At 44.8% G+C, this 27,674-nt stretch overlaps 1 protein-coding gene across 2 annotated transcripts; it reads right to left on the bottom strand.

Annotated features, from left to right (window-relative positions):
• Nucleotides 1-4,587: 4,587 nt before the first annotated feature.
• On the bottom strand, nt 4,588-26,183 carry lysmd3 (LysM, putative peptidoglycan-binding, domain containing 3). 2 transcript variants are annotated; one of them, XM_038805285.1, is made up of 3 exons: nt 26,007-26,183; nt 23,987-24,313; nt 4,588-6,191 (listed from the first exon to the last, which is right to left on the bottom strand). In XM_038805285.1, the coding sequence occupies exons 2-3, from the start codon at nt 24,305-24,307 to the stop codon at nt 5,544-5,546; spliced, it is 969 nt and encodes a 322-aa protein (XP_038661213.1). In that variant the 5' UTR covers nt 24,308-24,313; nt 26,007-26,183; the 3' UTR covers nt 4,588-5,543. The 2 variants fall into 2 exon arrangements, with proteins under 2 accessions (XP_038661213.1, XP_038661214.1); XM_038805286.1 differs by having other exon boundaries at nt 24,047-24,313.
• Between the last annotated feature and the right edge of the window lie 1,491 nt (nt 26,184-27,674).

The following is a 27,674-nucleotide window of genomic DNA, read 5'->3' as shown; positions in this document are numbered from 1 at the left end:
GATGTTCCGTTTTTGGGACTATATCCCCACACCATCGTTAAAAACTGTGGCCTTTTACAACAGAAAAATTGGCATGAAAGGGCCACATATTCGTAGCCCTGCAGGGGGCTAGCAGTGCACTGTGAGTAAGCTCATAGCTTTTGCTGCAGGTATGGACCCCAGCACTTCCAGATCAGAGGACTCACATGCGCACGGGTGCTGCATGGCGGACTCAGACTGTAGAACTGGACCTTCCAAATAGTGCCCCCGATTGGCCACGCGCCCGACCCGGACCCCCCGCCCAAAATTAGTCCGGTGCCGTATAAGGCCCCTCGTCCTACAATGGTCCCGCCTCCGACCATGGCGGCTGCGGACCGAGTCCGCATCGGCATTGGGATGTGGAGAATCCAGCCCGTGATATGTTAAAATCAAGAACAGAAAGAACATAACAGGCAGGTTTATTTTTCATGGGTGGTTTCTATCTAACATGTTAATCTGTTTCAGCTTTTTCTTATTTCTTGCGAGGGGCAAAAAAACAGGTTAGATTAATCTGGTAATTATATCAATCCTTAATTTAAAAAGCAGAGTGCTATTTTGAAGTTTAAAAAAAATAATAAAAATTCTTAACATTTTCAATCCAAAATAGACACTGTGGTGTTATCTGCATGGTCGATAACACGTGTTATTCAATGCTTGGTTGATGGTGAGGTCTTCTGAATCTCGTTCAGTAACAACAAAGATTTATTGAGTAACTATAACAATAAGTGCATGAGTTCTTACCTTAACTTGGTAACTAGGGATAAGGTTAACAGGATTTAACAATAACTAAACGTAACTCCGCTAGCTATCTAAACTAGTCTGATATTACCCTGTTCACAATACACCCACGAGAGAGCGAGAGAGACCCCTTGTGGCTGCTTTTTATACCCCTGTTGGTCCAGCCCTCTAGTGATCATGTGGAGCTGCTATTTACCCATTAACCCCATGTGTACATGCACCTACAGTGATCACTACATCCCCCCCTTTTCCGTGTGTTACAGATTTTCTGTGTGGTGTAAAGAAAATTGAACAAACATAATGAATTCAGTCAACTGGGGACAGATAAAACAACTAACACCGTTTACTGTGTGTGATGGTAATGATGACTGTACAAAGTCAATCAATGTTTAAAATGTCCAATCTTAACAAAAAACTTTGTGAGTCCAGACTGTATGAATTTGATCAGGTGGGTTGATTTCTTCTCCTGTCGTTGAGGTGGCAGTGTTGATGTTGTCATTTCGTGGTGAACACCGTCAGTGTTTATGTGTGTATGTGAGCACATCACGAGATATCGGAATGGTCGAGGGAGTTTGCTGTCAGTACTGGACTTTCTTTTGTGCTTGTAGTATTGACTCCGTAAGTCATCTTCTTTGCAAGCTGGGTTGGTTGATTGCTGCGGCGCAGACACAAAATCACGAGATCTGTTGTTGTTGCGGTTTTGGTCACTGACTGTACCATGGTTATTATTTGAGTCATACTCAAAGGTGTACGAGTCAATGTCCTTTTTTGTAGCCAATTTTCCGATGAGCGTATCTGTGCATGCGAGCCGAGATCTGTCATTCTCGCTGTGATCTTGCACACCTTGTCTGCCTAGTGTGATCACTTTGTCACTGTTTTTATCGATAGTGGGTTGACATTTAATGTCTGCTGCTGGCTGCTCATATAAGGCAGATAGACCATCATAGTCTTCCTCGTTCATGGCTGTCGTTCCAGAGTCTTTGAATGCGTCCATTCTGGAGCCTGTCAACGAGCTCACTATGGAGGCTGGTATCACTCCCTCAGTGGAGTCGATCTGTGTTCTCTGCGTGGCATCGCCTTCTTCTAAGATATGTGACATGTGGCTGTCATCCATTATGTCGACGAGCTGCCATGTCGTCATGGTACCATGATTCCCCCACCATGAGACTCGTGTTGAACTTGGCACCCATGTTGCTGCTGCAATGACCATCAGATCCGGAGAACTGATCCATGGCTGAGTGGCATTCGTCAGCGAGCAAATCATCATTTCTTGCCGAGGATGTGTCATGGTGCTCTATTTGTCTAATGAGGAACTCATCTCCTGAGTATTCATCGTCAATGAACAAATCTTTTGCTATGGATTTGTCACTGTGCTCTCCTCTTTGGGTGTTGCAAACTGCATGTTCCAGGGTGCTGCGGCAGTGATCTTTAACTGAGGAGTGAAGTGGAGTGGAAGCTTGGGCTTCATTCTGTCATTGGGGAAAGAATTTTGTGTTTGGAGAGTTTAAAACACTGGTTGTTTACTCTCAGGGATTTTGGATGAGGCGTGATGACATAAGGCACCTCAGTTACTGTAACCGTGTCCACGACGTATGAGTTATCACAGGCAAGGTCATCATCTTCTGACAGGTAATCACTGTATATTGGTTTGCGGTCCATAGCTTCCACATTGCAGGGCCTTAGTTTTTGTCCTGTGGAAGTCATATGTAGCACAGCTCGACATTTGAATGCATAGTGATTGTATCTTCCACACCTCATGCACTGTTTGCCAAAAGCTGGACATTGCCCCTTTAAGTGGGCGTTTTCGCAGTTATGACACGTCATGATGTTGTCCTGCCACGCTCGCTCATGTGCAGTAGCCTTGTCAGCTGGTTCCAGTCTCCGTGCAAACTGCGCATGTGTGTGGGTCACTGCCAGATTCGCACGCGCGGGATTGCCGGTGGAGGAGCGCCTTCTAGAAGCCTGGGCCACCATTTTGATAGATCCAACCTCGTGGTGGAGGCCTTGGTCCCGGTGAGTAATTTGTTGATATTGTGCTTCAGTGATTTTGTGAGCAGAGCATTGTTGTCTGGCCATTTCAGGAGTACGGTATTTGTGCTTCAGAAGAAATTTTGAGTCCCTCATCAGAGATGCCACTGACAATTTGGTCTCTGATGAGGGAGTCATGGAGGTTCTTATAATTACAGGATTGGGCCAGCAGCTTTAAGTCAGTGATAAAACTGCTGAATGATTCTCCTGGTCTTTGTATACACCTGGTGAATTTAAAGCGTTCAACTGTCTCATTAATCTCCGAATTACAGTGGGTGTCGAATTTTTTTATAATTACACCCCACTTATCCTTGACCCTCCCCTTCCGCGGAAGTAAATTAATTATATATCTCCATGGCCGGTTTCCCTGCCGCAGTTAAGAGGTATGCAATTTTTTTGGAACCTGGCACAGCGGTCATGTCCTTAATTTCCAGAAACAGGTTAAATTGTTGTAGGAAAATCTTCCAATTATACTGGAGATTACCAGAGATTGTGCCCGAGAGATCCGAATGTTGCGATGCCTTCCTCGGCCGAATATCTTATCCAAATTTTTTTCTTGTCTTCTTTTTTTTGTTTTTTTATTGTCGAACCTAATCTAGCTAGTTTCTGTTTTTTTGTTGTTAAGGCCAACACTCCTTGATACCATGTGGTGTTACCTGCGTGGTCGATAACACGTGTTACTCAATCCTTGGTTGATGGTGAGGTCCTCTGAATCTTGCTGAAGAAGACTCGAACTCGACCAGTATCAACAAAGATTTATTGAGTAACTATGACAAAAAGGGCATGAGTTCTTTACCTTAACATGGAAACTAGGGATGAGGTTAACAAGATTTAACAACAATAACTAAACGTAACTCCACTAACTATCTAAACTAGTCTGATGTTTCCCTGTTCACAGTACACCCACGAGAGAGAGAGCGAGAGACCCCGTGTGGCTGCTTTTTATACCCCTGTTGGTCCAGCCCTCTAGTGATCATGTGGTGCTGCAATTTACCGATTAACCCCTTGTGTACATGCACCTACAGAGATCACTACAGCTACATTTTTTAAACGTAGAAAATATATATTTCAGAAGGAAAGCATACTGTAGAATATATAACAATTTTACACCTTTTGGTGGTACAGATGGTCTAAACAAAAACACATTTAGAACTGATTTTACTGATCTTTGAAGCTCATGATATAATTGTTTTCGTTTGGAATGACTTTCATAGTGAAGGTATAGTTGAGAAGCATACTATGGATGCAAATTCTGGAGAGTTTGCTGTTTTTGTAAAGTTTAGCTGATAGGAGAAGACTAGCAGAACCTCCACTCACATTGAAAATAGGCATTTTCTTATACTAGGTTACTGTTTATAATGGGAGCTTTCCATTATTATCTTGCACGGGGTGGAACAATTAACTGTTTAAAAGCTTAATTATCTTTGTCTGGCTCTGTTGGGGCTTGCTGTATCACTGGAGACATACAAAGTGAGTTTAATTGCATTGCCCTCCAGATGGATGAAAGTGCAGTTCATTCAGGCTTTGAATCCCTGACAGAGACATTTTAAAATCTTTCCCATCTTCCTCCATTTATTTGGCTCGAGCAGTTTGCAGTTAAGCTTGAGCACAACCCTCCAGTTGAGAGGTGAGAAATGTTCCCTCCTACATTGAAAATTAGGTGTCCTCCCACCGCCACTGCGAATAAGCCAGGTCAACAATAGAGGGTACTAATGAGGATGGTCCCAATGTCAGGAATGTTGGGATTCATTTCCTGACTCACTGATGTTTATTTCAAGCTAAATATAAATGAGAAATGCATTGTGCATAAAAGGGGTTCAATTTTTATTTTAAAAGTTATGATAAATTCTTAAAGAATACAATTCTATTACAAAGCTTTAAGAAAATATCATCGATGTAAATGCTGGAATTTCATTCAACAGCCACATTTTGATATGTAAAATCAGCAATTTAGGTTCTTTCCTTTACAATTATGTAAATAAAAGACCTCCAGCTTTGATCTATAGAATCAATAACCGTTTCATATAACACTAACTTTCAACAGCTCAAAACAAACAAAATATCTGCATGTTCTCAACTATGGTCAATAAATACATTTTTATATTAAACTATTAATTTTCAGGTAACAAAATTCCTTTATATGAACAGATAAGATTAAGACAACATGTTATTTTGTGACATTTGGAATGTGTTACTATTTCTGCACTTGCAGGAAAGCTGTAATCAGGAGTAATTAATGCTGGTTTTAAAAAAAACAGGCAAGATTGATAATGCTTAATGCATATTTTTGACATTGGTTTTAAATTTTAACATTTTTAATTACATATTAAAATGTTATAGAATCCTTAAACACAAACTGTTGCAATGCCGAAAATAGCTGGAACACAGGAGAAACCTTGATCAGGTAGTTATTTAAAGGAAGACACTGGTTAAAGAATTACACAAAGCTGCTGTTTAGAACTACAATATTAACCAAAGTTCAATTATTAATGCTATATATTATCAATTGACTAAGGCACAAATTCTAGTTGCTTTAAATTCATTAAATTCAGTGTCATTTTTAATGTTACCATGTCCCAGAAAATTGGAAGGCAAGTCTTAGCAATTATTTTGCAAAACATTGTTCTTGTTTGTTGAATGTATGAACATTTATAGCATGATGCAACTTCCCCAGTTCCTCTCAATTACAGCTAGAAGCCATTGAACTTGGCCCTTTTACATTTGCCCTGAACACAACTTTGTGCACTGGATGGTTGTGGTCAGGTGACAGTCATGTGAGCTTTTGAGTTCACATGCTCAAGGGCTTCCTTTGAGGCCATTTTAGTCCTTTTCATGGGATTAATTTCATAGCTATACTTTGGTTCTTGCTGTGCAGGCTGAGTAACAGGTAGGTTTGTAGATTCCACAGTAGAATGATGGCTTGTCTCAACTTTTACCAGGACTTCATAGTAGAGTAGATAAAACACAGGTGTAACAATTCCAACTACTAACATTATCATCACTGCATTCCACCAGCGTATGCCCCAGTCAGCTCCATAATGGGGATCTTTTCGTGGCAAGATTTTCCGATCTGTTGCTTGATAAAATGGCTTTGTAGATAAAGCTGAAACAACCTCATTTAAGTGCTCCCTAGTGGTGTCATTTGATTTCACTATCCTTTCTATGTCTTTATCAACCTCTCGGAGAAAATTATCAGCATTTTCATTTGAAGACGAGGAATCTACGCCAGTATTAGATTCCTGAAACTGTGCATTAGATTCCAAGATAGGATGTGGGACTAGTCTTGATTTGGCTGGACTGTGTGTCTCGCCTAGTAAAGTGATCTTTTTCACAGGAATCTTGACAGATCTGAGAGCAAAAAAGTCCTGGTCGTTGATAAGATTATTAACCCTCTTGATATCTGCAACCTGAAAATTAAATGTAAATATTTAGTAACAAGTCATTCCAGGGACAGTATGCCCATTTTATTATTTCAAAAAGCTATTCACCCATGTCTCTTCAACATCAGTAGGGGATGACTCAAAGTCTTTCAATCTGAACTAAGCAACTGCACTTCACTATTAAATGTATTAGATAGTGGCAAAATCAAAATCCTCTGAACAATTTGAGACAGCAAATATGAGTTGTTCCTGCCAAAAGTATCACATCATTTTTTAAAATTCTTGATGACTCACTTTGATTTTGCTGAAGGTGGTGAGATTTGTGTGCCTCTATTTTGACCTTCCACCATTTTCCTGCTCCTCAGGATTCAGATTATAATCTTAGACTCTGCTACTCTGTACTATCAATGGAAAAATAAAAATATATTTAACTGTTTTGACTGTGATGGCCTGTTGCATTTTTGGAACTGTATTTCTATTTGTCCAGAATGGACTCAAAATAAGTCAATTTGTATATTTGTTTTAAGATTAGAAATCTCCGGTAGAAACAGTGGCACTGCCCACAGTCAGACGAGGATATGGTTCTATTGTAAGACTAGGTTGTGGTAGATGGGATGAAAATTGTGGATATAGCATCCAAACATCTGAACCAGAAGCTCTGAGTTCAAGTCCAACTACAGGACCTCTGTGCAGAGGAAGATGTGTTCTTAAATAGGATCACCAGGATTGGCCTGAAGTTTCCAGAAATTGAAGATCAATCTCTAGGGCACAGCACTGTGTAACGCTGGAGATAAAAACAAGGGGACATTAAAAATATTGGTTTTGGATACAGGATTGGTTAATGGACAGAAACCAAGAGTAGTATAAACTGGGCTTTTTCAAGTTCGCAGGCAGTGAATAGCAGAGTTTCACAAGAATCAGTGTTGGCGCCTCAGCTATTTACAAACTATATTAATGACTTAGATGAAGAGACAAAGAGTAATGTATCAAAGTAGTTTGATGACACCAAGCTAGATGGGAAGGTAAGCTGTGGGGAGGACACAGAGACTGCAAAGAGCTGTAGGCAGGTTAAGAGAGTTGGCAACAAGATGGCAGATGGAGTATAAAGTAGGGAGGTTATTTACTTATGTTTAAAAACACTGGGTGTGTTTGTACAAGGAATGCAGAAAGTTAGCATGCAGATCCAGGAAGCAATTAGGAAAGGAAATGGCATGTTGGCTGCAAAGGGATTGGAGTGCAAGAATAAAGAAGTCTTATTACAATCGCACAGGATTTGGTGAGACCACATCTGGAATACTGTGAGCAATTTTGGTCGCCCACATTTAACAAAGGATATACTTGAATTGGAAGTTGCACAGTAAAGGTTCACTAAATTGTTTTTTGGGAAAAGGGTGTTGTCCTTTGATGAGAGGCTGAGTAAATTAGGCTTAAATTCTCTTGACTTTAGAAGAATGAGAGGTGATCTCATTGAAACCTACAAAATTCTGAAGGGGCTTGATAGGGTAGACATGGAGATTGTTTTCAATGATCGGGGAAGTCTAAAACATGGGAGCATTCTCAGGATAAGGGACTAATCATTTAGAATTGAGACAAGGAGAAATTAGTTCATTCAAAGGGTTGTGAATTTATGGAATTCCCTCATTGGTTACGGATGTTCCATCACTGAATACATTTTAAGGCTGGGATAGACAGATTTTTGGTCTCTCAGGAATTTAAGGGATATGGGGGGCAGGTGGGAAATGGAGTTGAAGTCCCAGGTCAGTCATGATCGTATTGAATGGCAGGGCAAGCCCAAGTGACCATATGGTCCACTCCTGCTCCTATTTCTTTTTGTGTTTTTGTATGAGACAGCATGGTTTGTTGGGGGTGGGATTTTTCAATTGTAAGGATTTGGGGGAGGGGTGGGACTATAGGAGTAATAACTGAATTAGGAGTGTGAGGAGACAGAATAGCATATTATCAAGTAACGTAATAAGGAATTCTGAGAGGCATCTGGGTATAGTGGACCAGTTCTCCATCAAGCCACTGTTTGAAAACTTCCTACTTAACCAAGTGTTTGGTCTCCTGCATAATTTCTGCTTGTTTGCCTCAATGTGGATTTTTTGTCTGATAATCTGAAGTTTCTTGGGGTCTTTTATTACGTTATAAGTGCTATATAAATATTTGCAAGCTGTGTTGTACTGTCATCTTGAACAATCAACAATAATGAAGAGGATGCCAGCGAATTATATATGTACATTTATAAACATTTGACAGAAGAGTTAGAATTTTGTTTGACTTATGTAGCCTAATCATTGAAGATAATAATTTCTTGGAATGCAAGCCAACAAATCAGGTTCCAATTATAGCATGTATCCCCACAATTCACCACAACAGTAGTTTTTAATCAGAACTGGTTAGATTTACATACAGACACAGGAACAAACTTCAGTAGTTATCACTGTGCACTAATTAAATATTCTGAGCTAAGAGCAAATTGGAATAGGTTAAATAAGATCAGAGAAGTGAATGCGTGGATCAAAGATTGGTTTGGGAGAAATGGATTTCAATTCACGGGGCACTGAGACTAGAACTGGGAGCTGTACCATTGGGATTGTCTTTACCTGAAGAATGCTGTGACTGATGTCCCAGTGACTTAAATAACTAGGGCTGCAGTGAGGGCTTTAAACTAAACAGTCGGCAGTGGGGAATGGGTTCATATCAGAGGAGATTTGCAAAGTTAAAGGGAAAGCACCATCACCATCACAGACCTTATCAGCTAATGTGTAGATGACTGCGTGCCAAAGAAAATAGTACGTATGTTCCCCAACCGGAAACCATGGTTTAATTGGGAGATTCACTCACTACTGAAGGCCAGGTCTGAGGGGTTCAAGTCAGGCGACCGTCAGGCGACCTTGACCTATACACGAAATCCAGGTACGAACTTCACAAAGTCATCAGGAATGCCAAAAGGCAATATCAGACCAAGCTAGAGTCACAGACTAACATCACGGACTCTCGTCTGTTGTGGCAAGGCTTAAAAACATAACAGGCTACAAAGTGAAGCTGAACAGAATATCCGGCAGCAGCGCACCCTTCTCCGATGAACTCAATGCATTCCATTGGTTCGAGCAGGAAAGCATCAAACCGCTGTCAACTGCCCCACTAGCCCCGGACACATCCAAACCAACCGTCACAACTTCCAAAGTCAGATAGGCTTTCTTGAAAGTGAACACTCGGAAGGTGACGTGGTCCCTTCTCATGCACTCAGATCTTGAGCAGACCAGCTGGCAGACGTGTTCGCGGACATCTTCCAAGGTTCAAGAAGACCACCATCAAACCGGTGCCAAAGAAGAACCAGGCAACGTACCTCAACCATTAATTTCCAGATGGCCTTGACATCGATCATAATGAAGTGTTTCGAGAGATTGGTCATGAGGCATATGAATTCCATACTTCCAGAATGACAAGACCCACTGCAATTCACACATAGCCACAGCCGGTCCACAGCAGATGCCATCTCCCTGACCCTTCACTCATCCTTTGAGCATCTCGACACCAAGGAATTCTACATCAGACTCCTAATTATTGACTACAGCTCTGCCTTCAACACCACAATCCCAGCCAAGCTCATATCAAAGCTCCAAAACCTAGGACTTGGCTCCTCACTCTGCAACTGGATCCTTGACTTTCTGAGCCATAGACCACAATTAGTAAGGATAAACAACAGCACGTCCTTCACGATAGTCCTCAATACGGGGGCTCCCAAGGCTCCGTACTCATTCCCCTGCTATATTCCCTATACATACAACTCTGCGTGGCAAAATTTGGCTTCAACTCCATCTACAGGTTTGCTGACGACAAGACCGTAGTGGGTCAGATACCGAACAACGAGTGAGATAGAGAACCTGGTTGAGTAGTGTAACGACAACAATCTCTCCCTCAATATCAGCAAAATCAAAGAGCTGGTCATTGACTTCAGGAAGCAAAGTATCGTAAACACCCCGTCTGCATCAACGGAGCTGAGGTGGAGATGGCCTACAGCTTCAAATTCCTAGGTGTGCACATCACCAACAATCTGTCCTGGTCCACCCACATCGACATTACAACCAAGTGGGCAAAACAGTGTCAATATTTTATCAGGAAACTAAAGAAATTCAACATGTCCACATTGACTCTTGCCAACTTCACAGATGCACCATAGAAAACATCCTGACTGGCTGCATCACAGCCTGGTATGGTAACTGCTCGGCCCAAGACCGTAAGAAAGTACAGCGTCGTGAACACCGCCCAGTCCATCACACAAACCCGCCTCCCATCCATTGACTCTGTCTATACCTCTCGTTGCCTTGAGGGAGCAGGCAGCATAATCAAAGACCCCTCCCACCCGACTTATTCACTCTTCCAACTTCTTCCATCGGGCAGGAGATACAAAAGTCTGAGAGCATCCATTAGCAGATTCAAAAACCGCTTATTTCCCATTGTTACCAGACTCCTAAGTGACCCTCTTATTGTCTGATCTGATCTCTTCACACATCTTTTCCACTGAGTCGTGCTACACTCCTGTATTTTTCACCCGATGCCTGTGCCTATGTATTTACATTGTGTATTTTATGTTTTCCCTATGTTTTTTCTTTTCATTTATGGAATGATGTGTCTGAACTGTACGCAGAACAATATTTTTCACTGTATCTTGGTACATGTGACAATAAACAAAAACAATCCAATCCAATCTAACAAGGTAATAGTGCAGGGTAGTGACATGTGTAATGATAACCAGAGTGTGACAGGAAGGGACAAAGCATACAAACATAACAGTGCATGAGCAAATATGCTCAGAGCAGAAGGTACAGGTGAAGGGAGAAATCCAAAGATAAACGTTCAAGCAATAGGAAAGTATATCCATGTGAGTAAAGATAAGGTGAGTGGCACAGGAAGGGACAGAAAATTTAACAGTAATAGTGCTTCAGAGAGTAAGGTCCATGCAGGGAATAATAAATAAAAAATGAAATTTAAGTCAATTTTATCCGAGTGCATAGAGCATCCATATTGAAGACAAATGCACAAATAGAGGTAAATGGTTTAAATCTAATCGTTATTACTGAGACATTGTTAAAAGGTAACCAAAATTAGGAAATAAATATTCCAGGGTACACATTTCAAAAAAACAAGCTGAATGGAAAATTTGAGAGGTAGCCCTGATAATAAAGGATGACATAAGGACATTAGAGGGAAGAATCTTGACTAAGAATATCAGGAAGTAGAATCAGTCTGGGTAGACACTAGGAATAACAAGTGTCAGAAAATGAGTAGTGATACCGCCAGACAGAATATTAAACAAGAAATTATTGGGAGTTTGGAACAACAAATGTAATAATTGTGAGGGGTCATTAAACGCCATATAAACTGAACCATTCAAATTGGCAAATTCCTGGAGTAATATGTTGTGGAACCAAATGGAGATGAAGCTATTTTAGATCTAATATTGTTCAATGTAGCAGGGCTAATTAGTAATGTCATGGTAAAAGATCCATTGGGAAAAAGTGATGGTAATACAATTGAATTAGATATTAAGTTTGAAACAACATACTTCAATCACAACCAAGAACCTTAAATTTAAACAAAACCAATTACATAGGTATGAAGGGAGAGCTGACTAAGGTTGATTGCGTAAACAGACTAAATGTATGGCAGTAAGTAAACATTGGGTAACATTTAAAAGAAACAATCCAAAATTTTCAACAAAAGTATGCTCCTTGGAATAACAGAAAATCAGCAAGAAAGATCGATCCATGGCTCACTAAGGAGTTTAATGATAGATTAAGGGAGGACACTTATAATGTTCCAAATAGTAGTAAGTCTGAGGATTGAGTGTGCAAGAAACTGAAGGGCCACCAAAACCTGATGAAAAGAGAAAAAGTCAGAATGAGAGTAAACTAGCCAGTATAAAAACAAATTGTAATAATTTTTACAAGTGTAATTTTTACAAGTATATTTTACAAGTTGTTTTCCAATTGGCAGGAAGTGATAGGGTATCGCAGGGAGTTGTGTTATGAACCCAACTGTTCACCTTATACATCAATGATTTGGACAAGGGAACTAAATGTATTTTCTCCAAATTTGCAGATGATATTAAGTTGGGTGAGTGGTGAGCAGAATGCAAGGATGTTTCAGCGGGATTTGGACAGGCTGAGTGAGTGGGTGATATGCATGGCAGATAAATGTGAGGTTATCCAGTTTGGTAGCAAAAATAGGAAGTCAGATTATTTTTTGAATGAGTGTAAATTGAGAGAGATGGACACTCAGCAAGACCTTGGTGTCCTCGGGCAAAAGACACAGGAAGTAAGCGCGCATGTATAGCAGGCAGTAAAGAAGGCAAATGGTATTTTGGCCTTCATAGCGAAGATTTGAGTATAGGAATAGGGGTGTTTTACTGCAATTGTACAGGGCATTAATGCAGCCACACCTGGAGTATTGTGTGCAGTTTTGGTGTCCTTATCTGATGAAGAATGTTGTGGCTATGGAGGGAGTGCAGCGAAGGTTTACCTGGCTGATTCTTGGGATGGTGGGACTGTGATATTTACTAGAATACAAATACATGCTATACACCCAACTAACTCAAGTTATGAATTAATGTTGGTTGAGATTTGAAAAATCTAACTTGTAAAGCGTTTACTAAATAGCATTATAAAATAGTATCATTGTATCCTTAAAGGTGTTGCTTTTGTCACATCAAACATTGCATTCTTGATGCAGTTTTGGTTTTTAATTTAAAATGCATACCCAACAACAATGAATTACAAGTACACACAGGACACACTTGCCAAATGCAGTACTGCACATTGGGAACTAAATTTGGATCAGGAATATGATTAACCAAAAAAAACGTAAGAAAATGTATATAGGTACAAACTCCAAAAGCGGAGGTAATACTGCACATGTACAAATTGGTGAGTGCAATAAACGTATAGTTTAGGGTACCCTGTTATAGAAAGGATATTTGTGTCATGTGAGAGTGCCTTTAAGAAATGGGTGTTTATCAAATAGCTGTATAGGATGTACCTTTAAAAAATGAGTATTTATCAAATAGCTGCAAGGATATTGGTGTCATGTGAGAGTACCTTTAAGAAATGAGTATTTATCAAATAGCTGCAAGGATATTGGTGTCATGTGAGAGTACCTTTAAGAAATGAGTGTTTATCAAATAGCTGCAGTGATGTCAGAGTGTGGGTGCAGCTGGGCTGTCCGTCTGCTTTTACTTTCATTTTTGAGCTGGCAGCTACAGTGTGTGTTTAGTTTCGTTTTCAGAGTTGGAACTGCATCCAGCCAAACAAGGTGTAATTTTAATCTCTCTCTGCATGAAAAGAATGTCTTCAGATCACTTGCTAATTTAAAAGTGATAACTGCTCTCAGTAGAGAATTTAAACCTGATGTCTTTGTTAAAGAGGGTATTTGTCTTATGGATATTGCTGGGAAAGATTAAGGGTTACTTATAGAGTACTGTATTCTTTGGGGAAAGTATTTGAGTTGATAGTTGCTAAGATGTTTACTGTGTGTTTATAAAATGTTAACTGGATTCATAGAATAACCATTGTTTTGTTTTAAAAGTACTTTCGATCTCTGTTGCATCACACCTGTAGAGTAGGCCCTTGTGCTCCCCATAATCAAAAGCTATTAAAAGTTGTGGGTCAGGTGAACTCCATGATACACTTTGGGGTTCTCTAAAACCTGGCCCGTAATAATTGGTAACATGCAAAAGGTATAATTCAGACTTACTGGGATGCTAGCCAAGATGAAAATATGCAAATGATCAAAGACTTGGAAAACTCAGACTTTCTGTGATCTACCAAATGACGTTAAGGAGGGATTTTCAAAGTTCATTTCCTGCTTGGTGGATCAATAAGAGGGCTTCAATATTAGATTTTTTTCCAATCAGGAAATGGGTGATGCTCTAAGCATGTTTAATGCTCACTTCTTGGTGCACTGGAATGGTTGTGGTCCTTGTGGTGATAGTACTCTCGATAATGGTAACACTATGCTAGAAGTATTAAAAGAGAAGATAAATAAGCATACAAGAAATTATTAGAATACGGAATATATCACCAAAGGTGACTATTGTGCAGCCACCTGGGGTGGCCACGTCCCGATTCCAAAATGGATGCCCGCAAAGAGTGTAGGGAAAATTGGCCAGCTACAAGGGAACACAAGCAGGTGCAAGATTTCCTGTGTATTAAGATTTGCAGAACCCAGACAGAACCAAAACCAATAGCCATCTACATACTAATGAGCGATCCCCAGAAACAATCAGAAACATTGAAACAATCAGGACCAAGACAGACTCCCCGGAACCAGTGGGAGCTAGGACAAAGGCAGGCCAACGGACACATAGGGCCCGCCCAACGATCAGGGAACAACTCCAGTATTGGAGAAAATCGATGAGGACGATTGAGACATGGTCCAATTAATTGGGACCAAGTCCGGGGTCGGCCCAAAAGGGCACGAAACCCCTGGGACCTATAAGATAGCGTCCCCAAGTTCAGTTCGCTCTCTTGGCAGCTCTCAAAGAACTCTTGACCGTGGCTCTCAGCGAGGAGAGACCTGCCTAGCAGCTGCATCAACCAAGTAAGTCTCAAGTCAACGCACGCTATGAGATAGACGCTCCTAGCTACTATTCCGTACCAGTTTGAAGCCAGCAGATTCAGAACTGGACAAAGGCCATTGTTCCTCTGACCTGGTGGGCCATTCGAAAGTTAAGTATAGGCCTTTAGTAGCAGTGATAGTTTAGTAAGTAGAGTTTATGCATGAGTAGTGATTGACTGTGTGTATAATAAATGTGTATTAATTGGAAACTTACTAACTGGTGTATTGAGTTATTGATCAGCACTTGACTTTGAACCTCGTGGTGGTATCAGAAAGATACCTGGCAACTCTAGAGCGAAGGTTATTAAAACAGAGCAATTAAGTAAAAGCATAACGAGCAACAATTGAAGGCAAGGCTATTTTAACACCCAAGAGGGAAGCAGATGAATACTTGTGGAGAAAAGAGACTAATGGTTATGGGGAAAAAACAGGGAAATATGACTACATTGGGTGTTGATGTGGAACTAGCAATGACGATCAATTATGATGAGTCCCTCTGTGGGGATATATCTATGATTGCGTAAATTTAATAGTGCCAAGCTACTAACGGAAACATTTGAATTGTCTGTTTCTGCATGAGTAACATTTTGAAAGGTAAAAGAAAAATCATTTAAAACATATTGGCCCAGATTTTCTGATCAGGATCCGAAATCCTATTTACGACACTGATTCAACACAAAAAGTGGATCTTCAGATGGAGGATTCTTTACATCTGAGCCAGTGCAACAAACCTCATAAGGAGTAGCAAGCGCAGAAAAGCCACACACAATCCACACGCCCTTTTACAGCCAATTTCTGGCAAGTAAAGAATTTAAATGGCCTTGTTTGCTTTGAAAAGCTAGAGAGAGAAATGTGTACCCCACGTGGGTGAAGAGGTCAGGTGGACAAAGGGGCCAGTGAGTGAGGTGGAAAGTTGGGTGAGGTGGCAGGTTGGTGAGTGGCTAAGTGGCTCGGGGGTTAGTCAGGTAGAATTAGGGGAATCAGGTGGTGGCGGCTGGACAGATTGGGTCTGCAGCAAGGAGGCTAGTCAGACTGGATCAGCGAAGGAGTCAGGGGGTTCAGGACGGTATTCGGGGGTGAGGGGCAGTCAGTAAGAGTCGTTGGGGCAGGTCAATTGTGTAGAATAGAACAGAATCTCTACAGTGTAGGAGGCCACTCAGCCCATCGAGTCTGCACTGACCCTTGGAAATAACACCCTGCCTAGGCCCACGCCCCCACCCTATCCCCTTAACTCTACCTAATTTTTGGGATATTAAGGGACCATTTAACATGGCCAATCCACCTAAACCATACGTCTTTGGATTGTGGGAGGAAACCAGAGCACCTGGAGTAAACTCACGCAGACATGGGGAGAAAGTGCAAACTCCAAACAGTCACCTCAGGTCGGAATTGAACCCCGGTCCCTGGCGCTGTGAGGCAGCGGTGCTGACCACTGTGCCACCCTGTCACCCCTAGTTACCTAGATGTTAGACTAAGTTTTTTCCTGCCTAGCTGTTTCTGTGGAACTAACCAGATGAGTAAGTCAGAATTGTCCAAAGTCTCCGATTCTAACGCAGAGTGGAGAGAGTTTTTTTTGGGAGGCTACCAGGAACAGAGTACAAACTTCCTGGGTTCCCACGGAGTCCTTGTGCTGGGATTTCCAAGTCATCCTGTAGCACATTTTCCAGAGTACATCCTGTCTCTGAATATCCAGGGACCGGAAGACGTGGGACATTTAATCTTCTTCATTTTATTCCATTTAAGATTTTTTTAAGAAACAAGAGAAAATGCAGCAGATGCACAAAAAGCCGTACCCATATTTTAAAGCATTGATCTATTTTGGGAAAAATAAATATTGGTGACTGATTTTATTTGTCTATTTTTATTCTCATATTACTTCAGTAGTGATCCCAGCAATATACTGGAATGTGTGATATTTAGCAAGAATTGCATTGCAAAAGTCAACACTGGAACTCCTTGCCGCACTTCCACACAAGTCAGATTGGAGGAAGGTTTGGAGTTCCCCAGGGATCAGTGTTGGACCCTTGCTCTTCCTGATACATACTAATAACCTAGACGACTGGTGTGCAGGGCATCGTTTCAAAATTTGCAGATAATACAAAGATGAGTGTTATCAATTGTGATGAGGATAGTCTTGAACTTCAAAAGGACATATTCATGTTCATGACTAGTGGCAGATGACGTTCAAAGTATAGAAAGTGTGAGGTGATTCATTTTTGCAGAAAGAATATGGTACAATTTGCAGGAACAATAGGACCTCAATCTATAGGTACATAAGGCATTGAAGGTGGTATGGCATGTTCAGAGAATAGTTAAACCGTACAGTATACTAGATTTCATTAATGGGGCACAGAATACAAGAGAAAGACTTCCGGTTGCGGCTATGACTAGCTAAGCCGCACATTTGGAAGCTCCTGCAACAAAGGTGTTTTTGGGCCAATTGGAGGGCCCCAACGGCGCTGAAAAAACGAATCCCGGTGGGGGAAGGTCCCCTGAGGAGAACTAGACCGATTTTATGGTCGGTACCCGGAGCGGAGCGGCAAGAAAAACGGCAGCAGCTCCCCAAAAAAAGCGGGGGAAGAAAATCAAAATGGCGGCCGGCGGTGCACCGGAGGAGTGGAAGAAATGGGCGGAGGAGCAGCAGGCCGCTCTCCTCCGTTTTTTCACGGAGATGAAAGTGGAACTCTTAGAGTCCATGAACGCGACGGCCACCAGGTTGGTGGGAGCCCAGGCGATCCAAGAGGCGTCGATTAAAGATCTGCAGCAGGAGATGGCCGCGAGGGAGGAGGAGGCCACAGTCATCGGGGCAAAGGTGGAGGCGCACGAGGCACTCCACACGAAGTGGCAGAGCCGCTTCGAGGAGCTGGACACTCGGATGAGGAGGAAAAATTTGAGGATCCTGGGCCTGGAAGAAGGCCTGGAGGGGTCGGATCTCCCGGGATATGTGGCGGAGATGTTGAGCTCCCTGATGGGGGAAGGGGCCGGTCCGGCGCCCCTGGAATTGGAAGAGGCATACCGGGTCATGGCCAGGAGGCCTAGGGCAAACGAGCCCCCGAGGGCGGTGCTGGTGCGGTTCCAGCGGCTAAGTGATCGAGAGAAGTCCTGAGGTGGGCTAAAAGGGAGAAAAGCAGCAAGTGGCAGAACTCGACGGTAAGGGTGTACCAGGACTGGAGTGCGGAGGTGGCAAAGCGGCGGGCCCGGTACAACCGGACAAAGGCGGTGCTACACGCGAAAAAGATCAAATTTGGAATGTTGCAACCGGCGCGCTTGTGGGTCACCTACAAGGACCAACATCATTATTTCGAGTCCCCAGAGGAGGCCTGGACCTTTGTACAAGAGGAAAAGTTGGACACGAACTAAAACCTGGGAGCACCGGCGGTCGTAGCCGCCGGGGGACTCTTGATTGTGCAAGTGGCCCTTTTCTTTTTCAGGCCAGGTCGGAACTGGGTAACAGTTTCGTGGAGTGTTTGGGGTGTTTTTTCTCGAACGGTTGACTTTTCTGAATATTTTGAAGGTTTCGAGTTGTTGGGTGTTTCTGTATATTTGTACTGTTGAAATCTCTATTGTGGGTCGTTGGCTTCTTACGGGGTGTTTTTTCCCGTTTCCAATTTCCCTTAGTTATTTACCCCTCCTACCCTTTTTCTTTGGGTGCTTGGGGGGGTTTTTTGGTTCTTTTTTTTCTTTTCGGGTTATGGTTATCTGCGGTTATTTATACTGTTTGATGGAGGGTGATGGTTGGGCACGCGGTTAGTTGATAGTTAGTTAATTATTTTGTTATTTAAGTATGTAGTTAAGTATTTATGTATTTAGTTGCCATTGGGTATTTGTATTTATAGCGTTAAGTTGGGGAGACGGGACGGGGGGGAGCGGGTTGATTATGCGGGTCTTTCTCGGGGGTTTTAAGGGGATCTTTCACGGGCGCAGATGGGGTGAACCGGGAGGAGTCGGAATGTGGCAGGAGCAGCCGGGTCAGCGGAGACCAGCTGACTCTCGGGAGTACGATGTGGGGTACATCGCGGCTAGGAGGGGTCCTAGCCAGGGGGGGGGGGGGGGGGGGGGAAGGGGAGGGGACTGGGGGGGGACACCGGGTTGCTGCTAGAAAGACCAGGGACGAGAAGGGGAGAGCCGGGGGGGGTGGGGGGGGGGGGGGCCATCGCTATGGGAAGCGGGTCAGAAAAGAAGGGATGACCCGGGGCGAGCAAGGGACAAGACATGGCTAATCGACAGGGAGTAGGGACGGGTCGCTCTGCGACCCGATTGATCACGTGGAACGTAAGGGGGCTGAATGGGCCGGTCAAAAGATCAAGGGTCTTCTCACACCTGAAGGGACTGAAGGCTGATGTAGCAATGCTGCAGGAGACTCATTTGAGGGTAGCAGATCAGGTCCGCCTGAGAAGGGGGTGGGTGGGACAGGTGTTCCACTCAGGCTTGGATATCAAGAACCGGGGGGTGGCGATTTTGGTGGGAAAGAGAGTGTCGTTTGTGGCGGCAGAGGTGGTGGCAGACAAGGAGGGCAGGTACGTGATGGTGAGGGGTAGGCTGCAGGGAGAGAGTGTGGTACTGGTAAATGTGTATGCCCCGAACTGGGACGACGCGGGTTTTATGAGGCGCCTGCTGGGCCTCATCCCGGGACTGGAGGCAGGGGGCCTGATCATGGGAGGGGACTTTAATACGGTGTTAGACCCTGGGCTGGATAGATCGAGTTCCAGGACGAATAGGAGGCCGGCAGCGGCAGAGGTGTTAAGGGGGTTCATGGAGCAGATGGGAGGGGTAGACCCATGGAGATTTGGTAGGCCTAGGGCGAGGGAGTATTCTTTTTTCTCCCACGTCCACAGAGTGTACTCTAGGATCGATTTTTTCGTATTGAACAGGGGGCTGATACCGAGAGTGCAGGACACGGAGTACTCGGCCATTGCGATATCGGACCATGCACCACATTGGGTGGACGTGGACATGGGGGAGGCGCGGGACCAACGCCCGTTGTGGCGCCTGGATGTAGGGCTGTTGGCGGACGAAGAGGTGTGCAGAAGGGTGAGAACGGGCATTGAGAACTATCTGGGTACGAATGACACAGGTGAGGTGCAGGTGGGGACGGTCTGGGAGGCCTTGAAAGCAGTGATTAGAGGAGAGCTGATCTCCATAAGGGCACACAGAGAGAGGAAGGAGAGGCAGGAAAGGGAGAGGCTGGTGGGGGAGCTCCTAGAAGTAGATAGGAAATATGCGGCGGCGCCAGAGGAGGGGCTATTAAGGGAGCGGCGTAGCTTGCAGGCCAGGTTCGACCTACTGACCACTAGGAAGGCGGAAATGCAGTGGAGAAGGGCGCAGGGTGCGGCGTATGAGTACGGGGAAAAGGCGAGCAGGATGCTGGCACACCAGCTTCGTAAGCGAGATGCAGCCAGAGAGATTGGGGGAGTGAGAGAGAGGGGTGGGGATGTAGTGCAGAAGGGGCAAGAGGTGAATAGGGTCTTTAGGGACTTCTATAGGGAATTGTATAGGTCTGAACCGCCGAAGAGGAGAGGGGGAATGAAGAACTTTCTCGACAAATTGGGGTTCCCAAAGGTACAGGAGGAGCTGGTGGAAGGGTTGGGGGCGCCGATAGAGCTGCAGGAGCTAATTAAAGGGATAGGCCAGATGCAGGCGGGGAAGGCGCCGGGGCCGGATGGGTTCCCGGTGGAGTTTTACAGGAAATTTGTGGACTTGGTGGGTCCAGTGCTGGTGCGAGCCTTCAATGAGGCGCGCGAGGGGGGGGTTCTGCCTCCAACAATGTCGCAGGCCCTGATCTCCTTGATTTTGAAGCGGGACAAGGACCCGGTCCAGTGCGGGTCCTACAGGCCTATCTCCCTCTTAAATGTAGATGCCAAGCTGTTAGCAAAGGTCCTGGCAACCAGGATAGAGGACTGTGTGCCAGGGGTAGTCCATGAAGACCAGACGGGGTTCGTGAAGGGACGCCAACTTAACACAAATGTTCGGAGATTGTTAAATGTGATTATGATGCCAGCAGTGGAAGGGGAGGCGGAGATAGTGGTAGCGCTGGACGCGGAGAAGGCATTTGACAGGGTGGAGTGGGAATACTTGTGGGAGACGTTGGAAAGGTTTGGGTTTGGGGAGGGATTTATCAAGTGGGTAAAACTGCTCTATTCAGCTCCGATGGCAAGTGTGGTAACAAACGGGAGGAGGTCAGAATATTTTGGGCTCCATCGAGGGTACCAGGCAGGGATGTCCCCTATCTCCCTTACTCTTTGCATTAGCGATTGAGCCGTTGGCGATGGCACTGAGGGGTTCAGGGGGGTGGAGAGGACTGACAAGGGGAGGGGAGGAACATCGGGTCTCGCTCTATGCGGATGATTTGTTGTTGTATGTGGCAGACCCGGAGGGGGGAATGCCGGAGGTAATGGGGATACTAGCGGAGTTCGGGGACTTTTCGGGATATAAATTAAATCTGGGGAAAAGTGAGGTCTTTGTAATACACCCGGGAGACCAAGGGGAGGGAATTGGGAGGCTCCCCTTCAAAAGAGCAGTTAAAAGTTTTAGGTATTTGGGGGTGCAGGTGGCAAAGAACTGGGGGACCCTACACAAGTTGAACTTTTCCAGACTGGTGGAGCAGATGGAGGAGGAGTTTAAGAGGTGGGACATGGTGCCGCTGTCGCTAGCAGGGAGGGTGCAGTCAGTTAAAATGACGGTCCTCCCGAGGTTCTTGTTTTTGTTCCAGTGTCTGCCCATCTTCCTCCCCAGGGCCTTTTTCAAGAAGGTAACGAGTAGTATCATGGGGTATGTGTGGGCACATGGCACCCCGAGAGTTAGAAGGGTCTTTTTGGAGCGGAGTAGGGATAGTGGAGGGCTGGCGTTACCCAACCTTTCAGGATATTACTGGGCGGCAAATACATCGATGGTACGAAAGTGGATGATGGAAGGGGAGGGGGCAGCCTGGAAGCGCATGGAGAGGGCGTCCTGCGGCAACATAAGCTTAGGGGCACTGGTAACGGCACCATGGCCGCTCCCTCCCACGAGGTATACCACGAGCCCGGTGGTGGCGGCCACCCTCAAGATCTGGGGGCAGTGGAGGCGACACAGGGGGGAAGTGGGAGGTCTGATAGGGGCACCACTAAGAGGGAACCACAGATTTGCGCCGGGAAACACAGGAGGGGGATTCCAGAGCTGGCAGAGGGCGGGTATTAGACAACTGAGGGACTTGTTTATAGAGGGGAGGTTTGCGAGCCTGGGAGAGCTGGAGGAGAAATTTGGGCTCCCCCCGGGGAACACGTTCAGGTACCTCCAAGTGAAGGCATTTGCCAGACGACAGGTAGCGGGGTTCCCCGCGCTCCCCGACAGGGGGGTGAGTGATAGGGTGCTATCAGGGGTCTGGGTCGGGGAGGGGAAGATCTCGGACATCTATAAGATTATGCAGGAGGTGGAGGAGGTACCAGTAGAGGAGCTGAAAGATAAGTGGGAGTTAGAGCTGGGGGAACAGATAGAGGACGGGACATGGGCAGACGCCCTGGAGAGGGTTAACTCGTCGTCGTCATGTGCACGACTAAGTCTCATTCAATTTAAGGTACTGCATAGAGCCCACATGACGGGGACAAGGATGAGTCGGTTTTTCGGAGGTGAAGACAGGTGTATTAGATGTTCGGGAAGCCCTGCGAATCATGCACATATGTTTTGGGCATGTCCGGCACTGGAGGAGTTCTGGAAGGGGGTGGCAGGGACGGTGTCGAGAGTGGTGGGGTCCAGGGTCAAGCCAGGATGGGGACTTGCGATCTTCGGGGTTGGGGTGGAACCGGGGGTACAGGAGGCGAGGGAGGCTGGAATATTAGCCTTTGCGTCCTTGGTGGCTCGGAGGAGGATCCTGATTCAGTGGAGGGACGAAAGGCCTCCGAGTGTTAACACCTGGTTAACGACATGGCAAACTTTATCCAATTGGAAAGGATCAAATTCGCCCTGAGAGGGTCGGTGCAGGGGTTTTCCAGGCGATGGCAACCCTTCCTAGACCTCTTGGATCAGAGATAGAAACTGAGGCCATGACAGCAGCAACCCGGGAGGGGAGGGGAGGGCGGGAGGGGGGGAGGGGGGGGGGGGGAGGGGGGAAAACGACGAAGGAAGTACGGTAGCGGCGGTGGCACGGGCAAGGCCTGCCCGAGGACGCTGCTAGAAATGATAAGTTGGTCTGACTGTCGGTTCGCCGGCGGGGGGGGGGGGGGGGGGATGCGCGGGTAGGGGGGGGGGGGGGGGGGGGGATTCTTTTTCTCTTTCTTGTTAAGTAGGGGGGTTTGACTTTGTGTTGTTATAATTTAAATGTAAATGTAGGGGGGGTTAAAATGTTTGTATTTTGAAAAATTCAATAAAAATTATTTAAAAAAAAAAAAAAGAATACAAGAGAAAGGAGGTCATATTGGGTTTGTATAAGACACTAGTTGGCTTCATCTGGAGTTGTGGACACCCTACGTGAGGAAGGATGTGAAGGCATTGGAGTACGGAGGAGATTCACAAGAACGATTCCACATATAAACTGTAGCATTGAGGACAGATTGGAGCGCTTAGGTCTGTTTTTCTTGGAAAGAAGGCTGAGAGAAGATTTGATGGAGGTATTCAAGATGCTGAGGCTGATGGATAGGGTAAATAATGCGAAACTGTTCCCTGTTAATAGTACATCAAGAACTAGAGGGCACAAATTTAAAATAATGGGCAAAGGGTGCGGTTGGAGTCTGGAAATAACTTCCCCGAGAGTCGAGGTTCAATTGAGATACTTGAAAGGAAATTGGATTTCTATCTGAAAAAAAAGTATGTGCAAGGTTAGGGGAAAAGACAGGGGAGTGGGACTCGACAGAATGCTCCTGCAGAGAACCAGTGCAGACATGAAGGGCCGAATAACCTCCTTCTGCACTGTAAAGATTCTGTAAAGTCTGCAAGTCTCATTCACCTCTGTAGTTGAAGTCATCAACAGAGAAATGAGCCACATTTTACAGCCACTCAAACTTTTTCTCCAACAGAACCTTTGTGTACTTGCAATTTTTATTGGGACTTTTCACCATAACTTCATTGAAGCCTACTTGTGACAATAAGCGATTATTATTATTATTTCTCTTTCCCTCAGTTTGACACTGCTTCATTTAATAGAATATTATTTATACCAGATTGTGCTGTGCCTTTACTTCCACATCTGTATTATATTTTCAATCCTATTTTCTGCCTATAGCTTTCTTTACCATTCCTTCCACCTCTTCTTTGTAATAATCCGTTACGTTATGACTCAAATCATCACTTACAGTACAGCAGTACTGCAAAGCAAGTGCATTCAAGGTGTCACCCGCTTGAATTTCCCGGATCAGGTACACAATATCATCCAACCGATCTTTAGATGTGGTTCTTCGTATTTTCTTTCCTCTTGGTCTCAGTTCAAAACATTCTGCATCCTCTTCCGAAAGTTCATTTTCTGAAGGTGTGCCACTTGCAAACACATAAACGTTGCCTCCCAATGCCGGCTGAACAGTAGCCGGCAGGAAACGAGTTTGACTTCTCCCGGTCATGGTCAACTGTAAATAAATTTAGTGTGATTAGTTTAATGCTGCCCCAGGTAAGATCAGCAAATAATTTACTTAGATAACAAGTACAGGTGAGGAAGACCAGTCAGCACATTCATGTGAAAAAAAACTTAATAATCTTATCTCAGTTCCCAGCTATTTTGTAGACTTTCCCCATATGCCCAGCAAAACATTAATTCTATCCATTGACCTCTCCATGTGAAGAAGTTTTCTCGCTTTACTGTTAAACACTTATGATTTTTTTTAAAACCAAGACCAATCCGGTTAGTTCAACATATTACAATAAAACACAATGCACCTGGAACTACATGCCAAATACATTGTATTCTACTCATGAAATTTGCAACAAAATTTGGAAGTAAGCCTATACCCAATATTCATAAACACATATTTCCCAGCAGCACTCACAAGATGTAGATCATGAAGAATCATAGAATCTCTACAGTGCAGAAGGAGGCCATTGGCCCATTGGAAGAGCATCCTAACCAGGCTTCTACCCTATCCCTGCAACCCCTTAACCACACTTAACCCGCATATCTCTGGACACTAAGTGGCAACTTAGAATGACCAATCCACCTAATCTGCACATCTTTGGACTGTGGGAGTAAACCAAAGTACCTGGAGGAAACCCATGCAGACGCGGGAAGAAAGTGCAAACTCCACAGACAGTGACCAAGGCCAGCTCCATCAAGGGGCTGGTTTAGCACAGTGGGCTGAACAGCTGGCTTGTAATGCAGAACAAGGCCAGCAGCGCGGGTTCAATTCCCGTACTGGCCTCACCGAACAGGCGCCGGAAAGTGGAGACGAGGGGCTTTTCACAGTAACTTCATTGAAGCCTACTTGTGACAATAAGCAATTATTAATTGAACCCGGATCCTCTGCAAGGTCACCTGTCCCCTTGTTATCATCTTGGTGACAAGATAAATTATTACTATTTACCATATCACAGTCTGGAGATCCTCTACCAGCTATCAATCTTCTAATTTCAGTTAAAAATCTCGCCTATGTCTCCTTGGCCTCGCTATCACCCTGGTGAATCTGCTTTGCACCTTTACAATTGTTTATATCTCTTGCCCAAAATCCATTGTTCAAAGATACGCAAAAGATCTCGAAGCACTGTCTAACTAGGTTTCACAAGTGTGTCCTACTTTTGCGCTCTATATCTTCAGGTGTAACACCAAAATATGTTGTATGTCTTTGTTATGGTTTTGTTTGCGCAGACTCTTCTAATGGCGAGGTCACATCCAAAACACTCGGTGCTACTATTAATGGGGCTCCACAGGAAGGAAATTAAATGCGTGATCTACGTCTCTCCTCTCAGTAATTTTTGGAGCCAATTTTATTCACGGTATGGAATGCTTTTCAGGAAGCGTGCAATATTGTAATAGCTTTATGTAAATTTTGTCGAATTGCACGCTTGTAAACACAGCTTCATATTTAGGACCTCCACTCGGAAGGTGTCAACCGCTGATGCACGGGGCGGGCGGGGGTCAGTTAGCGCGGCCCAGGCTCTGAGCATACTGTATCCCACAGGGACATCACATCATGGACTGAATGGTCCTCTTCTGCGCCTCCCGGGGGAAATGGGTCTGGAGTGACCCTCACCCTGGGGCCGGGAAAGAGGAGACGCTGCTCTCCCTGGACGACGCGGTACGGAGCGGGCGGGGACCGAGCCCGGACTCACCTGTTCGCTCTCCGGGCTCCATCTCTTCACCGGGGTCCGAGCCACGTCACCGGGAGCCGGCCGCGAGCAGACATGGCGCCCTGGCCGCCAAACAGCAACCCCCCCTCCGGGCCAGGCCCGACCCCGCTCGACTCCGGCTGGCGTGTATCAGGCTTCGGCCCGGCCGGGGTGGGCTCTACCTCCGGAGGAGAGGCGGTTCCTCCCAGGGTCTCTCTGCGGCCTCGGCTCTCTGGGGTTTGCCCGATCCTCAAACTGCCAGATCAGCCGTCAGCTGTGATCTCGCGAGGGCCAGAGCGCGAGCTGCATCTGGATGTTGGATTTACGGTTTGAATATTAGTGGTATTGGAACGGGAATGATTATAATGGGGTATTTGGGATTGGAATTAGATTGCATTTGTTTATTGCCACGTGTACCAAGGTACAGTAGAAGTATTTTTCTGCCAGCAGCTCAACAGATCATTAAGTACATGAAAAGGAAATAAAAGAAAATACATAATAGGGCAACACAGGGTGCACAATGTAACTACATAAACACCGGCATCGGGTGAAGCAGACAGCAGTGTAGTGTTTGAGGTCAGTCCATAAGAGGGTCATTTAGGAGTCTGGTAACAGGGGGGAAGAAGCTGATTTTGAGTCTGCGTGTTCTCAGACTTTTGTATCTCCTGCCCGATGGAAGAAGTTGGAGAGTGAGTAAGCCGGATGGGGGGGGGGGGTCTTCGATTATGCTGCCTGCTGCCGCTGTGATTTGAATGAAGGATTATTATTATTATTATTGCGATTTGAATTTAACATAGACATAGAACAGTACAGCACAGAACAGGCCCTTCGGCCCTCGATGTTGTGCAGAGGATATGATCACCCTACTCAAACTCACGTATCCACCCTATACCCGTAACCCAACAACCTTAACCTTACTTTTTAGGACACTATGGGCAATTTAGCATAGCCGATCCACCTAACCCGCACATCTTTGGACTGTGGGAGGAAACCGGAGCACCCGGAGGAAACCCACGCACACACGGGGAGGACGTGTAGACTCCGCACAGACAGTGACCCAGCCGGGAACCGAACCTGGGACCCTGGAGCTGTGAAGCATTTATGCTAACCACCATGCTACCGTGCTGCCCTAAATTACTGTGATTGAAATGTTGGGATTGTGATAATAGGGATTATTTGAATTGGGGTTATTTGTATTGGGATTATTAGCATTTGCATTATTGGGGCTATTGGAATTATTGGGATTTGGAAGATTGGAATTGAGGGTTATTGGAATTTCAATTATTGGAATTGGATTGTTGGGATTTGAATTGAGGGTTATTGGGATTTAAACGATGGATTATTAGGATTGGAATTGTTGTGATTGAATTGTTGAAATTGGGGTTATAGGGATTTGAGTTTGTGGGATTTGGGGTTTTGGAAATTATTAGGATTGGAATTATTGGCAGTAGGGTTTTGGGGATTTTGATTATTGGGATTTGAATGATTGGAATTGGGGTTATTGGGATTGAGCGTTATTGGGATTATTGGGATTTCAGTTATTGGGACTGGGGTTATTAGGATTCTTAGGATTCTTTGTTATCACTTCTGAATGGCCCATTCTTTGCTGTGATGAGTTAGGAAGTACATTCCCCTTCCCCACTCCCATTTCATTCTATTGTAGCCATGGTC

This window comes from Scyliorhinus canicula, chromosome 8, assembly GCF_902713615.1.
Source record: "Scyliorhinus canicula chromosome 8, sScyCan1.1, whole genome shotgun sequence".
NCBI lineage: Eukaryota > Metazoa > Chordata > Chondrichthyes > Carcharhiniformes > Scyliorhinidae > Scyliorhinus > Scyliorhinus canicula.
This window is presented reverse-complemented; position numbering and strand designations above follow the sequence as displayed.